General features: G+C 42.3%; 1 protein-coding gene across 1 annotated transcript; it reads right to left on the reverse strand.

Annotated features, from left to right (window-relative positions):
* Positions 1-1,031: 1,031 nt before the first annotated feature.
* Positions 1,032-26,564, reverse strand: klhl24a (kelch-like family member 24a). The gene is made up of 8 exons (XM_080439113.1): positions 26,323-26,564; positions 24,245-24,362; positions 23,254-24,098; positions 20,038-20,222; positions 14,787-14,905; positions 6,954-7,142; positions 5,072-5,260; positions 1,032-4,550 (listed from the first exon to the last, which is right to left on the reverse strand). The coding sequence occupies exons 2-8, from the start codon at positions 24,317-24,319 to the stop codon at positions 4,350-4,352; spliced, it is 1,803 nt and encodes a 600-aa protein (XP_080295239.1). The 5' UTR covers positions 24,320-24,362; positions 26,323-26,564; the 3' UTR covers positions 1,032-4,349.
* Between the last annotated feature and the right edge of the window lie 1,026 nt (positions 26,565-27,590).

Genomic DNA, 27,590 nt, shown 5'->3' on the forward strand with positions numbered 1-27,590 from the left:
CAACCCGCCGGGGTCATGTGTTTATTTTTGGAACACAGTTCTTATTTGACGCGATATTCAATACGTCTATGGGATTCAGAACGGGGGTGGAAAACTGCAAACCAGGTAGACAAACAAAGGATGTGTAAATGACGTCAGACTTCGGCGGTCTATTGACTGGACGTATAACATCCCGAAGCCACACCATTATTAGACCTAGTTTCTCTAGTTGTACATACATACCTTGTGTATTATCCCCTTAACGTTCATTTAATCACAAAACTATCACATCAACAGATACTGTTTATTGCAAAAGTAATAAGTCATAGTCCCACAATTGTAGAAAGAAAGCATGCTGTTGTATTGTTCATTGTTGATCTGCTGGTAAGCAGCTGTAGGATGAGAGGGATAAATGTAGACTTGGTTGCGCTGCATCTTTTGCAGTAACAACAAGTGCTGATGGTGGCACCTCCTCACTCGACATGTGCTTTTACGTCCAATTTCTGTACAGCTGTTTGTATTTTGTGCATAAAGAGATTGTGATTGAAAGACTTGGAATTTATTTCTTCATCAATTGGCATCAAGTTAAGGTGAAGGATTCTTAAGATTCCATCACCGTAAATAGGTCTCATAACACCACATGCAATTAATGTGGTGATTTGAGGCCTATGTGTGTAAAGCGACGCACATGGAGCCAAATGTCTTTTTAATTTATCACTTTGCCCCACTGATTTGAAATTTATATTGTATTTCACTGTACAGTACATGGGGTTTGCATTTCCTGCTTCTAAATCATGATGTGGACACCTGCCAACCTACCACCTAATAATCAACACGCTGCTAATGATAACATAGTGCATAACTCTCTGACTTCTTGGGAATTCCACTGGCATCTCTTCTTTCAGCCCTAGGCTAAGAAAAAAGGCAATCAAGGTGAACTCAGTCAGACATACGGTAAACAGAGGATAGTACAGTAGAGACTAGATAACTATCTGAGTGATTTAACTGTTTAATATATACCTCTGACCAACAGGCAATAGACAGTGAACACATTTTGGCATAAAGAGAACTTTATTGATGCTTCAGGTCAGCCATTACATTTAGACATACTGCCACACTTTTTCTCTGTGAGCTAAAGACAATAATCAAAGGAGAAAAGAGACGTTAAAAATATTGCATCACGTAAATCTTTCTCATAATGTAGGTTATTATCAAAAATACGAACACTGTGTTCTGTCTTAGTTTATTCTGTTATGAAGGCACATTGAGGCATCATCCCCAAAAGGGCAACTGAACACCTCTGTCACGCATGCAAGTAAAATATTTAATCAATGGAGTTTCAATATACCTTTGGGATTGGATCTTAAACCACTTTGGATTAACACACTTTCATACTCCTCCTCAATTACATTTCCAAGTTTACCCAATCTGCAGCCTGAGACATCACATACAAGGCAAGACCACTTAAAACATGGCAAACATTCAAAACACAACCCATCAATCAGCAACACACATCATCCCAAAAGTCACCACAACAAGAACAGAACGTAAAAACAAATTAAACAATGTATGAAAAATCAATAAATCATAACCGTTACAAAAAGGACACAGTTCATGTCCTGTATGGAGTAAATACTCAATGAAGTCAGAGACGCACACACTCACACACACACTCAACCTCGCTCTCTCTCTCTTTAACTTCCTCTTGCCCGTCAGCCTCCGCCGGTTGTCTGTCTAAAGCAGTGGTTCTTAAACTTTTGTTGATACGTAATAGGCCACGGACCCCCATTTGATTACATTTTGTCTCTGGGATTCCTATCTGAGATGATAGATTGACGATAATCATATTATGATTTAGTACAGAATTTCTGTGTCTAATAGGGGAGATAACAGTGGAAAATGTCAAACGTATATGATCAGAATAGTCATTCTCATAAAGTAAATTCTATTGTTGAAATAGCATCTTCTAAATAAAATATAAATGACAGCAAACTTCTCCCCACCTTGCGGGGAACCCCTAGGATCCCCTTAAGAACCCCTGGGTGTCCCTGGGCCCTACTTTGAGAAACACTGGTCTAAAGTTATCCCAAGTATGGAAGTGGCAGGGAATGTGGGTGGCCTGTGGGGTTCTACAAAGTTTCAACATTTCAGGCATCGCAATACACTGAGCCAATCCGCAAAAAAATGTCTGGAACTTAAACGTTTGTTATACTGTAAACTGATATGCTGCCAGCGTCTTTGCCAATCATCGTTGACTAAATCGTTCTTTAAGCCTATTGTTGCACAACACTTTTTTGCTGAAGCATGCATTAGCTCTTAGGCTTTGTATTGTACTTTACCATAACAAACAAAAAACACTAACCCACTATCCTTAAACCAAAAACAAAATGTTTAAATTCTCCCACTCTGTCCCACTGTTGTTCACTTGAGAGCTATTTTTGTTATTCAGACAGTAACCAGCGGGAGGTGCTGATACTTCCTTTCCTCTCATTCACATAGTCACATGAAAGCAAAGAACATTTACTGATGCAGTAAAAAAAAGTAAATCAAAATCATATTTACATTGTCATAATTCTATTTAACAGGATTCTGTCAAAGTGCACAACTGGGGCTCTTGGTTACAAAATAACGACCAAAAAAACAAACAAATCAATTTAAATACATATATTGAATAAAGAAACAAAAGGTTTCAAAGTTACCATATTCACAGCAATATCTCTAGTCTATCAACACCAATAGTAGTAAAAGGTTACTTTTACTGCTAGGATCCAAATGGTTCAGATCCCCTCTACCGCACAACACTCAAGCATCCTATGAGAGGTATAGCACACAGGACGCCACCTTCGCTGAATGATACTAATTTATACCTGGAGGTGGCATTGATTTTTGAAACAAGGACTTGTAGGCATTGTGTAGCAGAGTAGCCCTGCCCGTAAGCCCAGAAGCCTAATATCTCCCTTTGGTCAGGGAGATAATCCCCTTTGGATGAGTGGTAGATGTTTGGTTTCCCATGTGGGAGACCTAGGCTCATATTCAGGTGGTCAAAATTACACGAGGCAGAGTGATAGTAGCGAACCATTTTATGTGCTACATAAACTACTTAATGCTACAACTAGTTGATAAACCTCTGTGGCGATAATGTGTCCAGACGGAACAGTGAAAGTCACATACATACTGTACATGCATGCACACCATTTATTCAGAGAAGACTTCGAAGTTTGATCTGCAAAGGCTTCTGTTGTCTACAAATCACCCATTACACCCAGTACACCAAAGTACAAGTCCAAAATACACTCACTAAAAGTACTTACATTATAATAAATCATCCAAATGTAAAAAACAAACAAAAACAAGTATAATTTAAGATATAAAAAAAGTATAATGAGTGTAAGGATGATAACGATAAGAATAATGATAATATAGCATCATACAGATTAAAGGGAGGTTCGACTGTGAATTCTAAAGCTTCAGGCGCTGACACAGCGGAAAAAGTAATGACAGAAACGGACACGAGAGGTGGAACAAGGTGATAAAGTGACATGGGGAAACAGGAAGTGAGAGGGAAGACCAAATAGGAAAAGGAAGCAGAGAAAAGTTATCTATTAGGTCCGGAGCACAGCCAGGGAGCGAGACTAACGGAAAACATAAGAGAATCTGTGGCTACCTTCCAATACTGTGATACAGCCTCCTTTCTTTATCTCCTTTTCCCTCGCCACTGAGGTTCAGAAACACCTCAGCCTGTTGACACAAGGCATTTCAAGTATCATGGAAAGGAAATCAAGGAATAGAGGATGTTTCAAAATCCTGAATATTTCCTACCAATTTTATGGAAGTAGCATGGAGCTCCAATGTACCTGACAGGTGGAGTGCAGGAGGTACAGAGGTAGGAAACGTAGATACTGATAAAAATAAAACGTTTCCCTGACCCCATTAGTGCATGATTCTGCAAGATGCGTGACAATTTAAACTTGTCAAAGATCGAGATCTTAGATTGACTTCATATGACACAGTAATGTGGGTACAGCGGTAATGTGTTTACTTTCAACATGCAGTCCATTACAGATGGATAACCAGCTTCCACAGAACTTTGTTAAAGCAGGTTCTGCTGAAACCTGCTTTATCACACCACCACCACAAAGAATGCTTCCACATAAAGCTGAAAGGAAATAAGAGAGCTGAATAGTTTCTAAATGGGCCTCTTCTACAGAATTGCGTTGGTGTTTGTGTGCTTATCTGCACAACCGTATGCGTGTGTGTGTTTGTGTGTGCGCGACTGCGCGTGCGTGGCAGAGCTTGACTTTAAAAGAGCGCTTAAGTTAATTTTCAAATGCACGTGCGCATGTGACTGTGCGTGTGTCTGTTTATCGTGGTCAGGGCTTGTGGAACTTCTCGTTGTAGCGGTGTATGGTGACACAGCCATGGTAGGAGATGGGTCGGGGCATGGCTGCCACCCCTGTGATGATGCCTGTGGCGGGGTCGTAACACAGGATATTGTCAGAGGCTTCGCCATTCTCCCCTCGGCCACCGAGGATGAAGATTTTCCCATTACACACAGACATGCCACAGCTCTCCTGCAAGGAGTGAGAGATGGAGGGAGACACGGGGGAAGAAGAGGAGATAACTTTAATGGTGGCTGTAGCATAAATTGTATAATTTAGGCATTTAGCTCTTATCCAGAGCACAGAACACTAAAGAGTAAGATCTGAGTAAGTGGCATGAACCCTAGTCAACCAACAACAGGCTAAATTGTCAAGTAAATAGCCCCGTACTGCATCTGTGAACAAGGAAACATCTATTTAAATAAACCACATAGCAGATGTGAACAAGAAAACAGCATAAATCGACTGTAACTAAACAACATAATTGTACATAATTATGTGAGCAAGTAACCAACATAACATACATCTAGATAACATGAACTAGCATATATCTAAATAGGCAACAAGTACTGAAAGAAATAAGGAGTGCTAGGGGATGAGGTGGAGTCTGAAGAGGTACAAACAAGGATTCTATTACTGTGTTACGCATGAATCAAGTAGCAGTAGACGGATGAGAGTGTAATGTGCGTTAGTGTATGTGTGTGTTTTGTTACCTGTTTGCTGAAAGTGTGCACCACATGCATCCAGTAGTCCTCCATGGGGTCGTAGCAGAATATTGACTTGGTGAGTCCGCCGGAAACATAGACCATGCTGTTCAGGGACACCGCGGTGATGCAGCGCCTAGCGATGGGAATGTTGGCTCTGAGCAACCAAGTATTTGCCTCTGGATCATAGCACTGGACCTGTAATGAAAGCATTGGTTGCTTTTATTTGACTTTTGTTCAAATAAAATAAAATAATAAAAAATAACAATGCAGTATATTTATGAATGTTTGATAATATCATGTGACCAGTACACCTGCAACTGTTACCTAGCTAGTCTACCACTTAGCAAGACTACTTCTGGGATATTGGGCCCTGACAAAAATTAAGCTTTGAGTTTCATGTCTGCTGTCTAGTTTAGTGTTCTGTCTGAGTCTATGTTTTGCAGTGTACACAGTCAAATCCTTAGTGTCCACTTAACTCAGAAAAGTGTACAAATGGAACCAAATGGACCCTTACAGATACATTTGGTTTCATTTGTACACTCTTCTTAGTCAAATCAAGACTGTGGTTATTATTGCGTACTTTGCTGGTAATTACATTTTTTACAGTATATTAGGTCATGACTGCAACTCATGCCAAAGCAAATTCTTTGTCTGCAGTCTGCACCCATCAATGTCAATGCTGCGGTAGTGATGGAATGCCTAGTACCTTCATATCTGATTCTGTGGTTTGACTCTTGCTTTATACACACGACATGGGCTTGCATTTAACCTGCTTCATTCTGTCCCTTTAGTTCCTACAACTGTGTCACTCATAAACGTAGTTAAGGTGAACATCACAAATCTCATTGATTTGGGTATCATTGATTTTGGGAATATGCTAATCGCCCATGGTAGTCTGTGGAGATAAGAGCCAGACGGAGGACATATAGAGACAGATATAATAACAACATCCGGCAGCAAGACACTGCTGCCTTTGTTATCCTTGCCCGCCTGCCATTGTGTATGTGTGTGTGTTTGTGTGTAAATGTGCGTGTTCTCCAGAGAGCACAGACATACACAAACACAGACAAAAAGCTATTCCAGGAAAGAGAATGTTCCTTCTATTGCTTCTAGAGCTTTTGTTACAGCAGATCTTCTTATTTACTACCAGATAAGAAGATGAGATGTCTGGGTAATTAGAAGGTAATGACACCAGGGTATCCCATCTTCAAGCCTGTCTGTACTGCTATCAATCATTCGGTACAATGACACTGCTGGCAGCTCTTATGGTACAAACAAAGTTAAGCTGTCTTTACCGGTGTTCAATCTGCACCAACCGGTCCAAAATGTCCTGAACTAATAGCATAGAATTTACCACAGGAACTGTGACACCAAAATTTCCCTCCGGGGATCAATAAAGGTTTATTTGATCTTATATCAAAAACATTTCCAGCCTTTTATCTCTAAAAAGGCTTTCTATTTACCTTTCTTTACCTCCCACTGGCATTCGTCACAAAAATATGTCACAGGCATTTGATTACAAGTGACTCATATATGCCCCATCTAACTTGAAATACTGCTCAGTGCATAAATGATCATGGTGAATAAGTCGGTGAACAAGGACTGATGTGATTTTACTCGTCTACTTCATCTGAATAAAACAAACCAGCTATGATGTGGCTTGTTATGACATCAGGTTAGGTAGGGGACATTTGATGTGTATGGGCGGGGTTTTCAGTTTTGTGTGCATATGCATTTAGAATGACATGAATGTCAACTCCAAGGTCAAATTCATTTGACGACAGGTGTTTAAGTTCACACTGGAGCGTTACTGTCAGTCTGTTTTGTCCCTTTTTCTTCATTAGATAGATAGTCATAATTCGACCTCTAAACTGTCGACCATGCCCACCTTGTCTGAGCAGGTGTTGTCGTCTGGCCCTCCCCCGATGACAAAGAGCTTGCCGGCACAGCTGCACACGGCTGGAGAGCTGACCGCCTCCTTCATGGGGGCTACTTCTGTCCAGCGGTTGGAGAAGGAGTCATAGCACTCCACGCTACTTAGACGACTCTGGCCGTCGTAGCCGCCGACCGCGTAGACCTGGAGAAAAACACAGACAGACACAGACGCAGACACATGAGGCTTAAAGGATGAGATGTGATTGACAGTGAAGCGTATCTTATAAGCGCTGATAAGCTTTTCTAATTAACCCACCACGTTGAGAAACTATGCGTAAATCGCACACACGCGAATGTAGAATGCGGATGCATACACATGCGTGTTGTTGTTTGGGGTATTTGTCACTGTACAGTTGCACAGACGTGACAATTGTCCTCTGCCTTTAACCCATCCTATTAGGAGCAGTGGGGAAGTGCCATAGACACAGGAAAGACATACACGTGCGCACCCACTTAGACATGGAAACAAATAGAAATGTACACAAAACGTCATGGTCTGCTGCTGAATGAGACATGTTTATTCAGGGCTTCTACTTTCTGTCTACATACAATGCTTTGCACTCTGGCAGCAGTAGAACCAGTCCATCTGGTGAGCGGCAGAGATGATGTGATGCTAATATCACAAATACCGCCATGCATCTCTTTACTAAGACCGATCTCGCAAACAAGAAACACTGGCCCGGATCTGAGAAACTAGAACTTCAACTTTACTCTGACCTCACACACACGCACTCTACACAAAGGCACCATAATCCTTTGATTTTATCACAGCATGTCTTTGAAGTCTGAAAACTTTTTATCACCCAGGGCCAGAGGGTCAGTAACCCGCTTAAAGACTTGTGCAGTGCATGCTAGGTGAAAGCTTGTTGACATAATGAGAAGTTGTCACTATGGTCTCACGGTTCCCTTATTCCCAAGGAAAGTTAGTGTTTTGAAAATAAATTCATGTCAGGTATATCATCTTTTTATAGTCTGATATTTAAGTGTTCGTGGCAGATTGTATGACGCTCTGTGAATGTTGTTGGATAGTGGCCAGGTGATGAACTCATAATCAGCGAGTGGGGAAAAACAACTACCGTCGCTTTGGAGAGGAAATGAGGGCAGGATCAGGAAGAAGAGGAAGAGACTTTTGAGATAGATCTCTCATTTTAGAATTATTATATCTTTTAGTGAGTGAATAGTGTCACAGGTTGAACTTTTGAAATGAGTGTAGGGCATGATGACATACTGTACAGTAGGGCACCAGCTTGTGGTAGAATCTAGAATGCATGCAAAACACTACCTCAAGGCTGTTCATGTCTTTCCTCTACACCTCCTCTGTAAAGACAGATAAAAGCAGGGGCAACTGCCTGGAACACCTGGATATTTGCATAGGCACTGAGCCATTTTAGAAAAGTACCGTCTTTCTCAACTGAAAAGTAGAGGGGGGAAACTCCAGCAAACCATGCGGTTCATGTTTGTTTGTCTTTATGCGCGCGCCAGCACTAAATATGGCTGACAGCTAGGAGTAAGACAAAAGCCCAAAGTTTATATGTGATAAGCACACTGTTATTAACAGAACAATAGGATAGTAAACAATTTCGAGACAGACTACTTGGGTATTTAGATAGATACAGGCAAAGACTAAATCTGACAGCTGATTGTGTGTGTCTGCGTGAGAGATTGAGTGGAGTTAAGACAGATTAAGAGTGTCTACTAAATGTCTAAAACGTAAATTGAGCAAGAGAGAGATGTGGGGCGAAATGGAAATTGAGAGAGAAGCACATGATTGTGCCGATGAGCCATGTCGTGCTTAAGACAAAGGGACACTTCTCTTCCCGCCGCTGTCTCTGACTCTCAGCTGAGGACACCAAGCACCCTGTTGTGACAGCAGACCAACACCCTCACAGAGGAAAGGGGAGTGTTGGATCACTTTTTCCTGTTTGTCAGCAACAGTCCGCAGCTCCGCACGCTGTCGTCAAATCACCCCACACACACACACACGCTCTCGATACATGATAGCAGAGTATGGTACATCAATACAGCGGCATTCCACACAGGCATGACAACAATAGCACGTACTACGAAGGGACTTGAGGTAATGTGCTCACATAAACATCAGGCGTAGTGTGATGCATGACCTCTTTAGGACAGATTTTTGCTACTGACAGCATAAATAAACACCTGTGGCTTCATTAAAAGCTGTGATGACGGCAAACTGATAAATGGTTTCATTAGCACACACGTGATCGCATAGAGTATATGCCTATTTATACAGACGCATGCTCAGAGTGAGAGAGGGTGACAGAGAGACAATGACAGAGAGACAATGACAGAGAGAGAGAGAGAGAGAGAGAGAGAGAGAGAGAGAGAGAGAGAGAGAGAGAGAGAGAGAGAGAGAGAGAGAAAGACTGTGATAGTGCAGCAGAATCATTCTAGGGAGAGCAACAACTGGTGACCTATTTTATCTAATACGTACTCTCAGGACCAGTCCAACAGGACAACACTGAAGGCAGTGTGTGTGTGTGTGTGTGTGTGTGTGTGTGTGTGTGTGTGTGTGTGTGTGTGTGTGTGTGTGTGTGGGGGGGTGGTGTGTGTGGGTGTGTGTGTGTGTGTGTGTGTGTGTGTGTGTGTGTGTGTGTGTGTGTGTGTGTGTGTGTGTGTGTGTGTGTGTGTATATTTGTACAAAGATTTTTGCTGTGTTCCCGCATAATCGCTGCTGCCGGGCAGAAACCTCTTATCTCCATATTTTACTACTTACTTCCGTCATACTACAGTGACACACAATAGTAGCAAAAATAGCCGATCCACAAGCTGAGCTTGCTTTTTTTGCTATTTTAGAATTTGAATCCTAGTAAGTAATAGTTTTGGACATAGAGGTTTCCACCCGACAGCAACATGCTAGAGTCTCTAGACACAGCAAGGCATGTTGTTTGCTTACATAGGAAGAATGTTGCACAGAATGCACACAGTGCAATCCCTGAGGATTTAAAGTCTGAGGATTTGGGGGTCCATTTGGGTCACTTTACACACTCTCAAGAGTTAAATTAACAAGGAGTATTTTCTGTATGCTGATGACTGATTTAAAGTATGCCTTTGCGTGTGTGTGTGAGTGTATGTGTGTGTGCATTTGTCTTGCTTGCTATGCGGGCTTGTTGACAACACACCAGTTCAGTTCCTCATACCCTCAAGCAACTGGAACTTGAAAAGAGGAAATTACATACTGCATCCGAAAATGAGTGAGGGGGGGGGGGGGGGGGTGGGCGGAGGTGAACGATAATAATGGATGTTTAAGATTGGAGAGATCATTTCAAAATGAGATAAACAGATGAGATAAACAGAACTAAGGGCATCACAAAGGATGTGAGACCTCTGAAAGGGACTTAGAAATCTAAGCTAACTGTTGGGAGTCAACAAAACAAGGCGAGAGCGAGAGAGAGAGAGAGAGTGAGCAAGAAGGGGATTGTGGAGCAGGACGAGACGACTCTCATCCTGCTCCACAACATGTGCTTCAAAGGAAGTGGTCTGAGATGAAAGACTCTCATGGGATTTATGAGCTCTTCTAGGAATGTTTTTTACCCAAGAAAGTGTGTAAAATGTATGCATGAATGCGTGTGTGGGTGGTCTATGTTTGTGTGCATTTGTGTGCGTGCTTGTGTGCGTGCGTGTGTGTGTGTGTGTGTGCGTGTGTGAGTGTGTGTGCGTGTGGCGTGTGCGTGTATGTGTGAGAGAGAGAGGAAGCCATTTGCACTGAACCTTCGCCTGTGTCTGAGTTAGTGTCTAGTTCACAGACACTTAAAAACGACCTAATGACAGGTCTGGTGTTGTTTGACAAGGGAATTAGCTACAGCGTTTTAGAATATTTTTTGCCAGAAGCAGAAAAACAATCATTTGTTTTCTAGGGATAGAGAAGTGGACGGTCCACTATTCTTGGAAACTTATGTCATACCAGCAACATGTACACAAGTGTTTCCTTCGCTGTAGCCAGTCTGCTTTTAGGAGACACTTTGATTGCTTTTCCAACTAATGTTCAATTAGTCTCACAATTAGTTTCACATTAATCTGACTAGGTGTAGTTTAAATAAATAAAAAAGATCCTTCACTCAAGCGTGGGTTTAATGTGTCTTTTATAGTAACTGTGTGCCAGACCCGGCGTGTGTTTGGATTTATGTATACATGCACGTGCATGTGTGTTTACCGTTTCAGTGGTTAAGGTAGATAAGCCTTCTGGGTGTTGTTTTGTAGAAGGCACGGTAATATAAGACCAATGCAGTCTGGCCACACACGGCTCTCTAGGAGCCAGAGGAATGTTTTCGCAATTGCTGCAAATCACAGCGAACCGCCTGTGTCGTGCCCTTACTGACTTCATCCCATATGGCACTGTTTCAGCCCCAAACCGTCCAAGAATGCCTGTAGTAGTTTGCATTCGTTCATTTGTGCATGTGTATTAGTGAGTGTGTCTCTGTCTCTGTAATACGCGTGTCTGTGTTTGTGCGTAGGCGTGCCATCACGTTAGTGTGCCATGCATGCGAGCATGTGTGTTTGAGAGTTCGACTGCTGGTTTGCCTGGTTTTGTTTGCCTAAGTGAGCGGTGCGTGCGTTAGGCCTGGCTCATCTCCAATGCACCTCCTGCTTTGTCTGAGACAATAGAAGCCTGTCCCTATCTACACATTAATACTCAGATAATTACGGTTTAGGAGGTATGTGTGACATGCATTAGCAATGGTCAATGTTTGTTTTGCATTATGATGGCGCTGACAACTGGAAGTTGTGTGTGTCTGAAGTTGTGTGTGTCTGTGTCTCTGTGTCTGTCTGTCTGTCTGTCTGTCTGTCTGTCCATCTATCTAACAATAGAGAATAAATGCTGTGCTATGAACATCAAATGAATGTTCAAAATGCACTTTTTGTTGATAGTGCACACTTCACTCCTCACTCAAATGTTTGTATTCAAGTAAGACTAGTGGACCCCGTGACACATACAGTATAGTGTGTGTGTGTGTGTGTGTGTGTGTGTGTGTGTGTGTGTGTGTGTGTGTGTGTGTGTGTGTGTGTGTGTGTGTGTGTGTGTGTGTGTGTGTGTGTGTCTGTGTTTATAGCTGCATTAGAAGCCTGTGTAGCTATGTAAAGCTTCTGCAGGGTATGAAAGTGTATTCTTGCGATGGATGAAGCATGATATGGGTCAGGTGTGAGGTGTTGGCACACATCCATAGAACTCCCAATGCCCTCCAGTAAGTATGTCCACCCAGCAAAGTATTAGATTCATGCACACTATTGAACTGGGATCATTGTCGAGTGACAACAGAAAATGTGACTTAATAGTGACTTAGTAATCGAAATGTGGTGGCATTCCTGTTCAGAGGTAATGTACAGGGAGTCCAGGTTAATAAGCACCAAACAAATGACTGCTTTTTCTGAGAGGAATTAGTGGGAAATCGGGAATTAGTTCAAAGTCCACTTGAATTTAACTTCCATTTGTAAAGGAAGCTAATAACTGCATCAGCTCCACTGTTTCACTAACCGACTCATTGAATGTTGTGCTTAATTTGAAACTAGTCTTGTGGATCCGGGTTGAGGGATTAGATGAGCTGGCCTGATAGTGTCCAAACCCTGGGGCAACACATGAACATTACAGTTACTTGGAATACAATAAGACACATGGTGCCAAATATGACGGTGGAATCTAGTACTGTAGCTTCCTGGTTTTCGTTTGTCAATGCGAGTGATGAGTGACTTATGTCTATATTTGACGGCCAGCACATCTACACTACATTTACTGTCAATCATGACTATAAATCTTAGGAGGTATGTGTGACATGCATTAGCAATGGTCAATGTTGGTTTTGCATTATGATGGCGCTGACAACTGGATTTCCCCTTTGGGATCAATAAAGTTGTGTGTGTGTCTGTGTCTGTGTCTCTGTGTCTGTCTGTCTGTCTGTCTGTCTGTCTGTCTGTCTGTCTGTCCATCTATCTAACAATAGAGAATAAATGCTGTGCTATGAACATCAAATGAATGTTCAAATGCACTTTTTGTTGATAGTGCACACTTCACTCCTCACTCAAAACATTTTATTCAAGTAAGACTAGTGGACCCCGTGACACATATAGTGTTTGTGTGTGTGTGTGTGTGTGTGTGTGTGTGTGTGTGTGTGTGTGTGTGTGTGTGTGTGTGTGTGTGTGTGTGTGTGTGTGTGTGTGTGTGTGTGTGTGTGTGTGTGTGTGTGTGTGTGTTTATAGCTGCATTAGAAGCCTGTGTAGCTACGGTATGTAAGGCTTCTGCAGGGTATGAAAGAGTATTCTTGCAATGGAAGAGAGAGAGAGATGAAGCATGATATGGGTCAGTGGACTGGGAGGTGTGAGGTGTTGGCACACATCCATAGAACTCCTAATGCCCTCCAGTAAGTATGTCCAGTCCACCCAGCAAAATACTAGATGCTATAGATAGACTCATGCACACTATTGAACTGGGATCACTGTCGGGTGACAACAGAAAATGTGACTTAATAGTGACTTAGTAATTGAAATGTGGTGGTTGAATAAGCATTCCTGTTCAGAGGTAATGTACAGGGCGTCCAGAATAATAAGTACCAAACAAATGACTGCTTTTTCTGAGTGGAATCAGTGGGAAATCGGGAATTAGTTCAAAGTCCATTTGAATTTAACTTCCATTTGTAATGGAAGTTAATAGCATAAATTAGCAAGTGCATCAGCTCCACTGTTTCACTAACTGACTCATTGAATGTTGTGCTTAATTTGAAACTAGTCTTGTGGATCCGGGTTGAGGGATTAGATGAGCTGGCCTGATAGTGTCCAAACCCTGGGGCAACACGTGAACATTACAGTTACTTGGAAGACACATGGCGCCTTTCAAGAAAAGGCATAGTCAAATATGACGGTGGAATCTAGTACTGTAGCTTCCTGGTTTTCGTTCGTTAATGCGAGGGATGAGTGACTAATGTCTGTATTTGAAAGCCAGCACACCTACACTACATTTACTGTCAATCGTGACAGCGTAAATCTTTGGTGTCTTCAGAAACTATGTCCACATAATACAGACAGGAATGTGTGTTACAGAAGGATCTAAGTCAAACAGATGTCATTGGAGACGCTATAAGAAAAAAAATAAGGTATTGTATCCATCTATCCATTAAATGTGCATGTAATTCTAGAAACTTCCTGATGGTGTAAATTACAGAGTATAATATCTGGGTTGAGGTATTACGAAACAAAAAGGTAATGCATGAAATGTCACACTGCCTGCATTGTTAATGTCTGTAATACCTTTGGATTACTTCCCTTGAAGCTGTTGGCAGAGAACTCATCTGTTTATTCTATCCTATTTGTCCACATTGTGAGGGTCCTTTACCAGTTAAAGCACATGGACACCATATTGGAATTGCATAGTGTGAGTGATTGGAATTAAACAAATTGACAGATAAGGGTTAAGGCATTTATACAGACACAGTGACTGGTTGATCTACGGTATAAATATGTTATAAAACAAACAAACAAACAAACATGGAATTAAAGAAATATAGATGCTGTCCATGAGACAGATAGATGGACATCTAGACAGAGAGACCAGATATATAGGTATTGTCCATGAGACATATACAGTATGATATAAAGACTGCTAGATGGACAAGAGACTGACAGGAATAAGTGGAGGACTGAGTGCTCTCCTCAGTCTGAGGGAGAGCTAAGACACTCGAAATAGTAGTCATCTTTTGTGCTAATCTATTCAATGAAATATGGGATCCAGTCAGTGTGCGGACTCTGTTTTTTTCTATCTGAGTTCTCTCCTCACCTTGCCCAGTAGGACAGCCATCTTGTGTCTCCAGCGACCCTTGTTGAGAGAAGCAACTCTGATCCACAGGTTGAGCTGGGAGTTGTACATCCACACATCTCTGCTGTTGATACGACCACCTACAACACAACACATACATTTCACATATTTGAAACATTCATGGTGTCAGCATTGCCACCAGGTGCTTTTTAATGGGTAACTCCCATTTTTCTAAATCATTTGGTTATGAGTCCAACAGAGCCCAGTTTGAATCAAAAGGCAGAAACATCACAAACATACCTGATATTTAGAACATTACACAATAACACAACATATCACCGTTTTAATTAATGGAATAAATGTCATTACCACAATGAGGAACTCCAATTCTCCAGTCAACCTCATTAAAATAATGAATAAATAGTTGAGTTAATGCTTGGCTGGTAATGGTGGATTATGCATTACATGACAAGGTCATGTGACTTTTCTTGCTAACTAGATCACATTTGACAGCTGTCTTCTTTGACTTTTGACCAAAGCTAGCTGCCCTGTGTTAGCCTGATGATCAAAGTGTCCCTCATTCACTCTGGCTAAATACAGCCCAGAGGCTCAGAAGCTCAGAGAAAGACACAGCTGCCAGTGGGCTCTTTATTCACTCAAGTCTAGTTTATACTTTGTTGGTTAACAGTGTGGCTTGCCGAAAAAAACAGATTGAAATAAATGTAACTATCCACTTAGCTCCATTTAGTTATTGTCGGCAAGCCACAATGTCGTGCAAGTGTAAATTAGGCTACAAATACTCATAAGCAAGTATTGCAGACACAGAGGCACACACGTTTGCATTGCTATCTTTGTGGGGACATCAAAAGCAATTGTTTATTAAAAATGTAAATTTGACTTGACCTACTGGCCCAACTGACCCTAACCTTAACAACAACCACAACTAACTCCATCCTTGACCCTTAAACTAACCCTAACCCCTCATCTTAACCATAAACCTAATCCTATTACTCCTAACCTGAATCTTTTACTAATAGTAAAGCTATCTGTAAAACATCTTTACATAAAACACACACACACACACACACACACACACACACACACACACACACACACACACACACACACACACACACACACACACACACACACACACACACACACACACACACACACACACACACACACACACACACACACACACACACACACACACACACACACCTTTGTTAAAGTCAAAACAGCAGTTAGTGTATTTCCTCCTCTCTATCTATAGTCAAACAAGTACAGGAACTGCTTATTGCCGATAACAACAGTAAGCAGTCAGAAAACCAGGTTAAAGTTTGACCCAGTCACGTTTTGAACAAGTCCTAACAGAGCACCTCTTTCTCTACCTGCTCCTCCACCACCCCTCTCTCTCTCTCCCTCCACCTGCCTGTTGATCTTCCACAGACTGCATTAAAGGGCCACGCTGATCTCTCTAAAAACAAAAGGGTAGTGCTGAACACATTCAGCTTTCTAACAGGGCCTGGAAGACATGACAAAGATATAGGCTCAACAAACAAAAAAATAAGAACCAGGAAAAAGGAAAGTATGGTCAGTCGCATGGGAAACTTATGTGTCTTTTCAAAAACACTATGTTATCTGCCAAAGGATATGACAAGTCTAGTATCATCTGGAAAACTGGAGTGTCGAAACTAAAGTATCTGCAGCAGACGTACTGGCTTCTACCCAAGAAAAAGTTCAGGAGAGGTTGTAAACTCAGGAGAAGAGAGAAGCTTAAGCCTGATTTATACTTCGTTGCACGGCGGTGTCAGGCAACAAAGTATAAATCAAGCGAGTGTACAGTTGTACAGTGTCTGTAGTCACAAGCACCACATGCACACATACATGTTTATGTGTGTGTGTGTGTGCTGTGTGTGGTTAACAAGACTCAGCCCATAAACAATAATGTCGGCAACAAGACGCGTTATTTCACACAGAGACAATAATTGAATCATGGTGGTACCAGTTCATAAATATTGAAAATTAATATCAAATGTCGTGCCTTCAAATTACGCCTCTCCCTTTAAACTCTGATACCCTCCAGACAGAGAGGCATTTCTGATGCGACAAATAAACAACTTCATCATCTAGAAGATGGACTGATGAGTTCGTAATGAAATCTAATGAAATCAGTTAATCCATCACACCGCAGCTTTGTGCTCTTTAGATTGGGTGTTTTCTTCTAACTCACAAGTGGGTGGCTTTATGAAGCAATGGCCACGACATTAGGAAGGCCTACCTGTGAAAACAAAGGTGTCTGGTTCTCTTTTGTATCTCCATTGCGCAGCCTTTTTTATAAGATAATTAACTTACAAACGCAACAGGTGTGCAGACAAACAGGCGTGTGTTCCAACCTGACAATCACAACAAAACAACAGTGAATAGCATCTGTCTCGTCCTCCTATCAAATGTCATCCTTCTTTCATGCTCACCCGTGTTACGGTTAAAGTGACTGCTGGCAAGTGGCTACCTGAGTTAAACTCAGGTAGTGTTATGTAGGGTAAGAGAAGGAAAAGACACACTAGATCACAGAGGAAAAATATCTGATAAATATTTGTACCCCGGAAATACCTGTACGCTTTATTTTTCAAATATTGTGGCCCCTCAAAATGTATTTCTTCTCATACAGGAATGACAGGAATTTTGCTTATGCTTTCGTGAAGATTTGCATAACTCTTCAGAGTCCTATGAAGCTATGAATGCTTGTTAAAAAGCAACAATGCTTATTATCGCCCCCCCTCCTCATTGCGAGATGGTACTCAGAAACAGTTGTGTTCCTCTTGAGAAGATTACTATCTTCTGAGAAATGGGTTTGACAAATCTTTGAAGATTTGGCAACCTTATTTGGATTATATGGAAACGTTGTCCCAACCTGTATCAGAGATGTTATAGGTTGTTATCTACAGCTATCTCAGTCTAGATCTATTATTTCTTGAAGCTACTTGATGTCTATACAGTAGATTTGTCTCTTCTTGTTGTTCCTTTTCTTTTCTTTTTTGTACCTTTATTTTTGATTATGTTTTATGTCTTACCAGTCGCCATCACTGTTATTGACAGTTAAGCGGGTTGTTAAGGGGAACTGTTCCACAGCCATCTCAGAATCGAACTCTGCCTACATTCCATCATGTTGTGTCCTGGGTGTCACTGATTGCGGTTTTCACAGATTGCTGACATTTGCTATTGATAGCAATCGACCTACTCCCATGCTGCAAAATCTGTTGTGGTTGTTGGGGTACAGTATTTGTCACTGTACATTTTGCAAATATAAGAAATTCGTCCTCAACATTCAGCCATCCTAACTGAAGTAGTTCGAGGAAGCAACCAGAGACGTCATGCCACCTGTGATTCTAGATTGTACGTACTGTATGCCACTGTGTTACGTTATGTGAGCACACGTGCCGCTGCTCTGCGAGCTTATGATACATTATCCACTAACATTTGATTCAGTATAGTAGAGTCGAATAGCACACTGCCATTTCATTCTGCGACAACAAAACATGATACCAAAGATATATAAACGTATCCCCCTCACATCTCTATTTGAATTACGACCCAACGCCTCTGCTGCCGCAAATAAATACCACAATCGCCCTAATGAGGGGTTTAAGTGTTAAGCTGCTACAATCCCCTTTCTGGTGTGAGATGTGATGTGGTTGATGGTGTTGCTGACAGTGCTTTGTTTGTATTGTGCAGCATGGATGTGGGAGAGACGGTGGTGTTTGGGGGTCCCACTCCCATGGCAGACAGTGGAAGGATTTCATATCCCCCCCACACCCACCCAACCCACCCAACCCACCTCCCCTCTGAGGATGATCCTATTTCAGACCACAGTTAACTGCAGCTGTGCTGTAGGCTGGAGGGCTGCCAAGTTATGCACGCCAGCCTCCAGTGCCAGAAAGATTTTGGGGAGTCTGAGACAGTGAGTGTGTGAGAGAAACAGAGAGAAGTAGGTGAAGGATAAAAAAAAAACAGGAAAGTGAAGAAGTGGAATTGGGACAGGTAAGGGGGAAAAAATAGGGAGCAATGAAAAAGATGGACTGTCATAAAGCAATTAAGAGGGAGGGAGAGAGAGCAAGAAATGTTGACTTTTCCATGCACTGCTTGCAAGGTGATTGATAGCACACACGTGATCATGAGGACCTGGAAGGGAACAGGAAGACATAAACACTACAGTCTCACACTTAAGGGGAGAACACACAGTCTCTCCCCCCGGCTCTCTCCCCCATCCCTCTCTCCCTCCCTCCCTCAGTCTCTCTTATTTTTCTTTGTTCAAAGTGAAGCAAGTTTGCACAGGAACAATCCTTGCCAGTACATCAGGCTCCTGTAAAGCAAACCCCTCTCCCCACTTTGTTTCCAATGTAACCGAACCATATAGAACTGTGTTCACATATGAAACACAAATGAATCAATCCCTCGTGAATTTCATAGAAACAGCCTTCTTTATATAAAAAGGACTGGACTAGTATGCACAGTAAAATCCTCAGTGTTCATTTAACTCTGAGAGTGTAAAAATTGATAAAAAAAGACTTCACAGGTCCTCATGGACCACGTCTTACAGTGGGTAAACTCAGATTGAATAGAGAAAATCTGTGCTTTGGGGTGCATGTAATGAACATCATATGTTATTAGTTGGATATATGACGTGATGCTGTTGTCTTGTTTAATCTACGCCCTCTAGAGAGGTTTGCGCCATACTTGGCCTACAGACAATTCCCACAATGCAACAGTCAGGCCCAAGGGCCAGAAAAGCTGTGCAATATCCCATATTTAGGTTCATTTTTAAATAGGCCCAACCTACAACGGCTGATTCAGAAGAGGAAAAAAAACAGACACAAGATCCTAGAAAGCTATGAAGTGTAACTTATATGGAAGGCGGGAGATCCTGCGTGTTGGGCCAATAGGATCAGAGAGAATGAGTGAGCTCGCCAATAAGGTCCACCATTGGCGGTGAGCCTGGAGAGTGCATCCAGATGCTGCGCTCACATTTTCCTTTGACTCAGACGGGGTAAAATAACAGGGCAACCGGCCATCTTATTACAGCCTTTCCTGTGGTTCCACCGAAGTGCAAATGGTTGCACAGGCAGAGGGAAGGACCATGTCCCCTACGACTTTAATTGAAAGCTTTTATATGGATGAGACAAACGACACTTCAGCTTGGAGAAGCATGACATACATGGGAAATGACATTTGCAAAACAGCGTGTCAAAAAAATCCTGCATTGGCTTACCTGAGACCAGAATGTCATTGCGCAGGGCGCACACAGCATACTCTGACTTTGTGAACTCAGGCAGCTTGGCCAGTGACTTCCATTCTCCTGTGACTGGGTCGTAACACTCAGTGTAGGGCAGGTTGAAGCCCCCCACCCGCTCACAGCCTCCAACCACCACAATCACCTCAGAGAAGCCTGTCGACCTACAGAGAGAGAGAGAGAGAGAGTGAGAGAGATACACAAGAGTAAATATTACATAACGGGAAAGAGAAACAAAACAAAACCCCCCCAAAAAGCGATGACAAGATGAATTTCAAAGGCATCACACCACAGGAATGTACACATTACAACCATGACATCTCAACAAGTTACTCAACACAACACTCAGTATGAAAAACATATGCTAAGCATTGTACAATAGACTGGAAAATATCACGGCGCATATATCAACACGCAGAGGGAAAGGTGTAATCAGGGAATCCCAGGTTGTTGTTTCAGGGCAGGTTCAGATTGGTGCACACAGAAATAATTGTACTTACAGTATCTCAAGGCAAGGTTACTTCAGATCATAATAGATCATAATAATAGTATCGTTACAGGGTACAAAAATAAACATGCGTGGCACTGGATGGAATCTCCATTACCCATGCTTTGCTTTCCCATTTCCCTGGCCGTTCAAATACATGCCATGGTCTTACAGTAACTTCCTAAAAAGGTCAGAGCTAGCACACTGTGCAGAAACAACTAAATGTATTATATCAGTGGTTCCCCATATCAGTGGTGCGGGTCGCGACTCGCAATTAAATATCCCTTATTTAAAATATATATATATTTAAACATTTTTAAAAGTAGCGCAAATAGCAGATCTATAAGCTCACAACGCGTCGCAACGTGCTGTGAGCTTGTAGATCTGCTATTTTCACTAGTTTGGGTCCCAGGAAGACATCAAATTTCTGTTTTGGGTCAGAACCAAAAAAGTTTGGGAGCCACTGTATTATACAACTAGCTAAGAATCAGGGACGGTGATGACATAGATATTTCCACATGAAACCCTCAAACCTGCAGCATAGATCATATGTCATTGTCAACGCAATGCCACATTGGTCTGCTGCAGTGGTATTCCAACATGTAGGCCTGGACCCATATTACAAAGTAACTACAAATTGATGTCATTCCGAGCATCGGAAAGGCGGTCTTAGAACTTTTCCTTGGAATTCGTGCATCTCCAGATTTCCGAACTATAGTTCGGAAAGCCTTTCCGAACCAAAAGATTTTCAGACGTCGGACGCTTATTTGACTCTGAGAATGTAAAAATGGATACGAGAAGGCTTTGCAGTGGCTATATCAGGTATAGGTTAAACACAGGTTGGGCATTGTTAGGGTATCACGTACAGTAATTGAATAGATAGCGTACCCCAGGTGTGTTCAGGTGTGTGAACGTGTACACTATGCCTGTCTGCATCTCCCATTGAGAAAAAAGAGGCCCGAGTGAGCCTCTTAAGACCCTGTGTGTGTGTGTGTGTGTGTGTGTGTGTGTGTGTGTGTGTGTGTGTGTGTGTGTGTGTGTGTGTGTGTGTGTGTGTGTGTGTGTGTGTGTGTGTGTGTGTGTGTGTGTGTGTGTGTGTGTGTGTGAGAGGGGGGGTTGTTCCAAGAAAAGATGGGCCCTGGCGGAGCAGAAATTGCAGAGAAACATATAAGTCATCTGTTTGTGTGGAGCAGGAGGATCAAGCCCCTGGGGTAAGAAATGCAGTGTCTGCTCTGGTGCCTGTTTGGCTGGCTGATCTGATCAGATCTGCCTGGATACTGACACAATACGCCTGAGCCACACGTCACACACTCGCACTCACACTCACACACACACACACACACACACACACACACACACACACACACACACACACACACTGTATGTCTAACCGACACCCTGCACCGTTCCCGCTTTAACCCTTACAAGGGGGGCCGGGATGGAACGACAGCTGTGCTGTTGTCAGCTTAACATGGCGGGGAACCATAAGCCTTGTGCTACCGTACACTGTGTCTTACCCATTGGATTTGAATCAACTATATAACACACTATATAACATAGGGTAGACTCACACACAAGGCTCTAAATCAAAGACAGGGTGGTGTAAGTAAACAGGCGAGCAATACGTCAGCAAGGGTGAGTGACACTTCTGGTACGACAACAAGACTGAACGTTTCATGATTGCTGTTCTTGCAACATGGTATTTCCCCCCCCCCCCGTAACCAGGCTGTGTATGAACAAGCCTTGCCTCCCGCCTCGTGATCCATTTTCATTTCAAAATAGCCAGGCTGTTAAACAAATCTGAGTCAATGATAGCTTTGTTTGTTCAACACACAATAACTGTCTTTTTTACTTTCTACATCTCTCACACACGCACACACACGTGCGCATGTGCATGCACGTACACTATGCACACCGACAACTTTAGTTTACACATCAACCAAAAACATTTCAAAGGTTATTGAGTTTTTATGAACGTGTTGAAACTTCAAACCACATGCTAAGCAGAATAACACGACACAGCGTTGGCTGGGAAACATGCTTTCTTATCTCTCTCTGATCTGTCTTCACAGTGGCAGTAGGGGCTTGTTAACCTAAAGGCCTACTCAAAAGCCTGATGGAAAAGTAAAGGTCTATGGTGTTTTATTTTTCCTGACCTGCTAGTTACTTGTTTTCTTAGCACTTCATTTACATGACCACTTATTATCCTGTTGTTGGGTGACTAGGGTTCACACCATTTACTCCAATCTTGCACTTTGTAAGATGCTCTGCATATGAGCGTCTGCTAAATATAAATTGTGTGGTTTAATTAATAACATTTTAGTTACGGTTAGGCACCGTTTGTGTGGTTAGGATTAGGCATGGGATTGGTGTGGGTCTGCCATTCACCATGTGGTGCACTGAGAGCAGTGCATCTTTTTCTTTGGGGGGGGGGGGGTTTAATGCCTTTATTGATAGTACAGTAGGTAGACAGGAAACGGGGAGAGATGGGGTGTGACACGCAGGCTGTCGAGATCGGGACTCGAACCTGCGACACGCTGTCAGGCTACATAGGAGCCTAGGCGGGCCGAGGGCAGTGCATCTTGCTCCAAAACAAAACTAGAGAAGCGTCCCCTTTAAAGTTGCAGTTGCTTGATTACAGCTAACCTGTGTCTCAGAACTCTCTTAAGGCCATTTTGGTTCTGCCTCCTACATATAGTGAACCTTACCTGCGTGGGCGTGTTCTGGGTGACATCATCTCATTGCCCAGCACGTGGTAGCGCCTGGCCTCGTGTAGCAGCTGGTAGCACTCTGGAGCATTCTGGATGATCTGGTCTCCCTCCACGGTCTGGACAAAGTAGTTAGGATGCAGCAGGGGCAAGCGGACGTGATGCAGCAGTTCCTTGAGCATGGGCTTCCTCTGCTCCATGGCGTGATACACCCAGCGCATCACCGACTCAAACACTACTTCCTCCTTCCCGATGGCCAGCTCGTCACTGCAGATGTACTCTTCCAGCTCGTCCATGCGCAGGTCCAGAAACTCCTCGTGCTGAGCCACCTCCGAGAAGTTGGCTTGGGCATAGCTGCGGCAGCGACTAGCCAGCAGCTTCAGGGCATGGGCGTCTGCGAAGCGCTGGATGCCCAGGCAGTTGCAGGGGTCCAGCTGGTCCTCCAGGAATTTGGCGCAGGCGTCGCGCAACGTAGTGATCTGGAAGAGGCTGGAGGTCTCGAAGAGGAACTGGACGTTGTCACAGGTGATCTTGGCACGTCCAGTGTAGACGTAACTGAGGAAGGAGTCCATGGCCTCGGCCAAGATGCCGTTGATTTCCACAAGCATCTCGCGGCTCTCGCGGTGGTCATTGCAGAACATGGCACGGAAGTAGGAGGAGCAGGCGGACAGCACTGCGCGGTGGCAGGGGAACTCGCGGCCCTGCACGCTGATGACCACGTCAGTGAATAGGCGGGTGTCGCGGAACTCGTTGAACACCTGCAAGATGGCCTCTGAGTGGGAGGAGCCAGAGGAGAAGTCAAAGACATCCTGGCTGGCTAAAGCTTTGGGGTCCATCTCAAACACCTTTGGAAAGAAGCAAAATGTGTTTTTAAAAGATGAATTCTGTGACATTATTAATTGTGGCAGTCACTGGCATAAACAAATACCATGACAAGATAAAATGCGTGTTTTTTTCTGTGTGTGTAAAAAGTTGCGTTTTGAAGGATCACCTTGCGTTTGACAGCAGGAGAGTCTCTGGTCCCAGAGTCCTCCCTGTTCAACCGTCTACCCAGGATCAGCACCATAGCTACAGCCTCCAATGTGGACCTTCTCTATGCCTTAGGGGACCTGGGGATGGACAGCAGACAACACAATGCTATTGTCAAGAACAATGCATCTTCAAAATAATACTGTGGCATTAATTAATGTATCATTAACAAATTGAATTATACATTTTAATATGTTATATATGTATAATAAGGTGGAAGAAAACAAGTCACATGAACAGTTACCAAGCAAGCCCCTGGGGTAGTGCTAAAGTGCCTTAATAATGGCACTTTCAAGGGGAACAAGAAACTTGAGCAGCTAACAAATCTGCCTAACACTTCCTCCGGCTGCTGTGCAACAGTTGTGTCCTGCGGCACAATACACTGGTTGAGAGTGATGATGACAAAGAGAGGCTGGCGGGAGAGGGATTGTGCAATGGTTGTGGAGGCAGGCCGACCTACATGTCAGTCAAGTTTGTTTTTAGAGCAGAGCTGGGGGAAGGAGGGCCAGCCAGTCGTGTTTTGAACAATGAACTTTGAGGCCAGCTCCACAGATTACCTTTACACAACTGTTCTGAAATAAATAAACCTGTAACACAAGCTATATTTAAGGCCCGGCCCTGAAGAGATGGGGTGTTTATTTTTGGACATCTACTTAACATGTTTTATAAACGCTCTCCTAACATCAGATTTGCGTCTTTACGCTGGGTTGAGACTATTGAAAGTAAAGTTTGGAAACTTACACTTGTGAGTATAATTTGCTTCTGCAACATCAAGATCAGTTATCACTGTGGGCCTCTACACAGTCACATGTGGCCTGCTGTAAAAGTATCTAACACACGAGTCTGGCTGTTGATCAGCTGAGGTCATTTTATTTTGCATTGTTTTGACTTGCCTCAGTAGTAGTAGCAAACTCGCACTACAACAACGCACACACACCTTGAAATCAACTATAAAGGACAGGTTTTGCCATAGGTCTCTGACGCATGAATTATTTCCCTCAGATAATGTCAACAAACACCACATGTTATGTTTTCTACTCAACACCTGGCCCTAACCAATGAACCATAGACAGATAGACTGAGAAAAAGCAAGCTAAGTAAATAGGCATGGCAGGCAAGGCAAGTTTATTTCAACATGGCAATTCAATGTGCTTTACATAAAACATTAGAAGCAAAATAAACACATTATAAAAGGATATTGGAATTCAGTAAAAAGGAAAGAATATCAAATAAGACAAAGTGAGAATAAAATATATATAAAGGCAGCTGCCCAGAGTTAACGTCGAACAGATATAGACAGGAAATAAGCAAATAAATGGCACATCAAATTTTAAACTTTTAAAATTGTATTAGCTAAAGCAACTGACACTCCAACATCCTTCTAATGATATTGATATTGATGTAACTGTAATGTGAATTAATGCAATTTAATGTTGTAGTTTTTTTTTATGTGTTTTGTAATATGTTTTCTTTTGTAGATCCCAGTAAGACTAGCTTATTGCCATGGCATCAGCTAATGGGGATCCTTTTCAAATAAACATAATAAACCACCATTAATTAGACAAATGTATTTTTAGGTAATGATCAAGTTCAAGTTCAAGTTTATTATGTCCCAAACTGGGAAATTTATGTTACAGCAGATAATAAGAAACTCCAAAACACAGTAAACATACATACACAAGACATAAACATAGACATGATAAAAGACTAAAAAGACATTTGGCTGATTAATCAAGGGCTATCTACTGCTCTGTTTAGGCCAGCTAGCTAGATCAGATAACCTGAAATCAGAAAAACACTAGGTAGGTTATACTGTAGGTATACAGGCTACATCAGGTTATCAGACAAAGGAAACATGCCAGCCTCAGGTTGACCGACCGTTATTGGCAGTGTATACAAAAACAACAAAGGGAAGTCGTAGTGGTGTATAATATAATTGGAATAATCTTATTCTCTACAAACGGGGATGAAAAAGCATTGAAATTCTCAAACATACATAGAACTATGTCACGATTTAGCATTCAGGACCAATAAATGTACCTGATCCAGAAGTTTCTAGGTGAAGCTTCCTCTTCAGTCTGAAGCGCAGTAAACAAAGAGTGGTGAAAAAAATAAAAGTGTATCCTCCTGGAAATGTCAATAAAGGATATCATCCAATGTGTGCCATCAAAGAGTGGAGAGGAAACACAGCAGGTTGTTTTCTAAGTCCCAGACATAGTGACTTGGTTGTGTGGTGGTAAAAGACAATAGAACTCTAACTATCTGTCAACATAAAACCCATATATAAGTCAGTTGAGTGCAGAAAAAACATCCCAGTCTACCGAGTCAGCTGGAGGTGGTGGTGCATTGTGGGTAATGTATTTCATTTGGAGGTGCTGTCCCATAATTATGGGTGGCAAAAAAACACCACTTCCCAAAACTACCTGGATCTCCACGTGGCTGTGCTTTGTTTGCAAACAAAACTCAACAAAAAGTTTCAACAAGAACGATTGAGCAATACTTTTCTCAGAGAAACATACTGTTTTTCACTGGATCAGCCTTTATTCGAACAGATGTACAACTTTAGAGGCAACATTGCATGTTTTGCTAGTGTTGTTTAAACAAACATAACATTTGATAAGAAGACATAATACATAACACAAGTTATTATCAGAAACAGGCATACAGTAATAGGCTACACGTATAGGCTACATAGGCCTATTTATATAAAATAGCTCTTTACTGGCCCAATAGCATAATCAGGTAGGCTATAGAATCCATGAGGTTCTATCCGAGTTGAACAAAGATATTTTTTCCAGGTGTAATATGATATGGGCCATGTGCATATGGCATGTTGGAACATGATATGCACTTTTCAGGTGAGGATGGAGGGAGGCGGGGGCCTAAATTAAACAACATGGCAATATCCTTATAATCTTGCACAATATTCCAGAGCAGAAACCTAGTTCTTAGAAAGTGCTTAAGGCCTTTATCTTTCACCCACTTCTTGAGCCTACGTTTTACAGTGTTTATTTTATCAATGGTGACAATTGACAAAATAATCGGTCCCCTATATGCAACGTTACATTACCCTCTAGTGGTAAAGGATGGTTACAGCAAAAGTACAACCTCCAACGCCAGGCTACAATACCTCATAATCACAAAAACAAAAACAAGACAAAAAAAACTAATCATGACCAGTAAATGGATAACATACAACCAGGGTGCATCGGCTTGTGATGGACATTTTTGTCAAATTTCTCTTTTTGCTACGGACATAGAACATGAGCGGTCAGCTGGTCACTAATATTACTAGAAGCACGTAGACC

The sequence above is a fragment of the Gymnoscopelus braueri genome (assembly GCF_963280865.1).
Source record: "Gymnoscopelus braueri genome assembly, chromosome: 10".
Lineage (NCBI taxonomy): Eukaryota > Metazoa > Chordata > Actinopteri > Myctophiformes > Myctophidae > Gymnoscopelus > Gymnoscopelus braueri.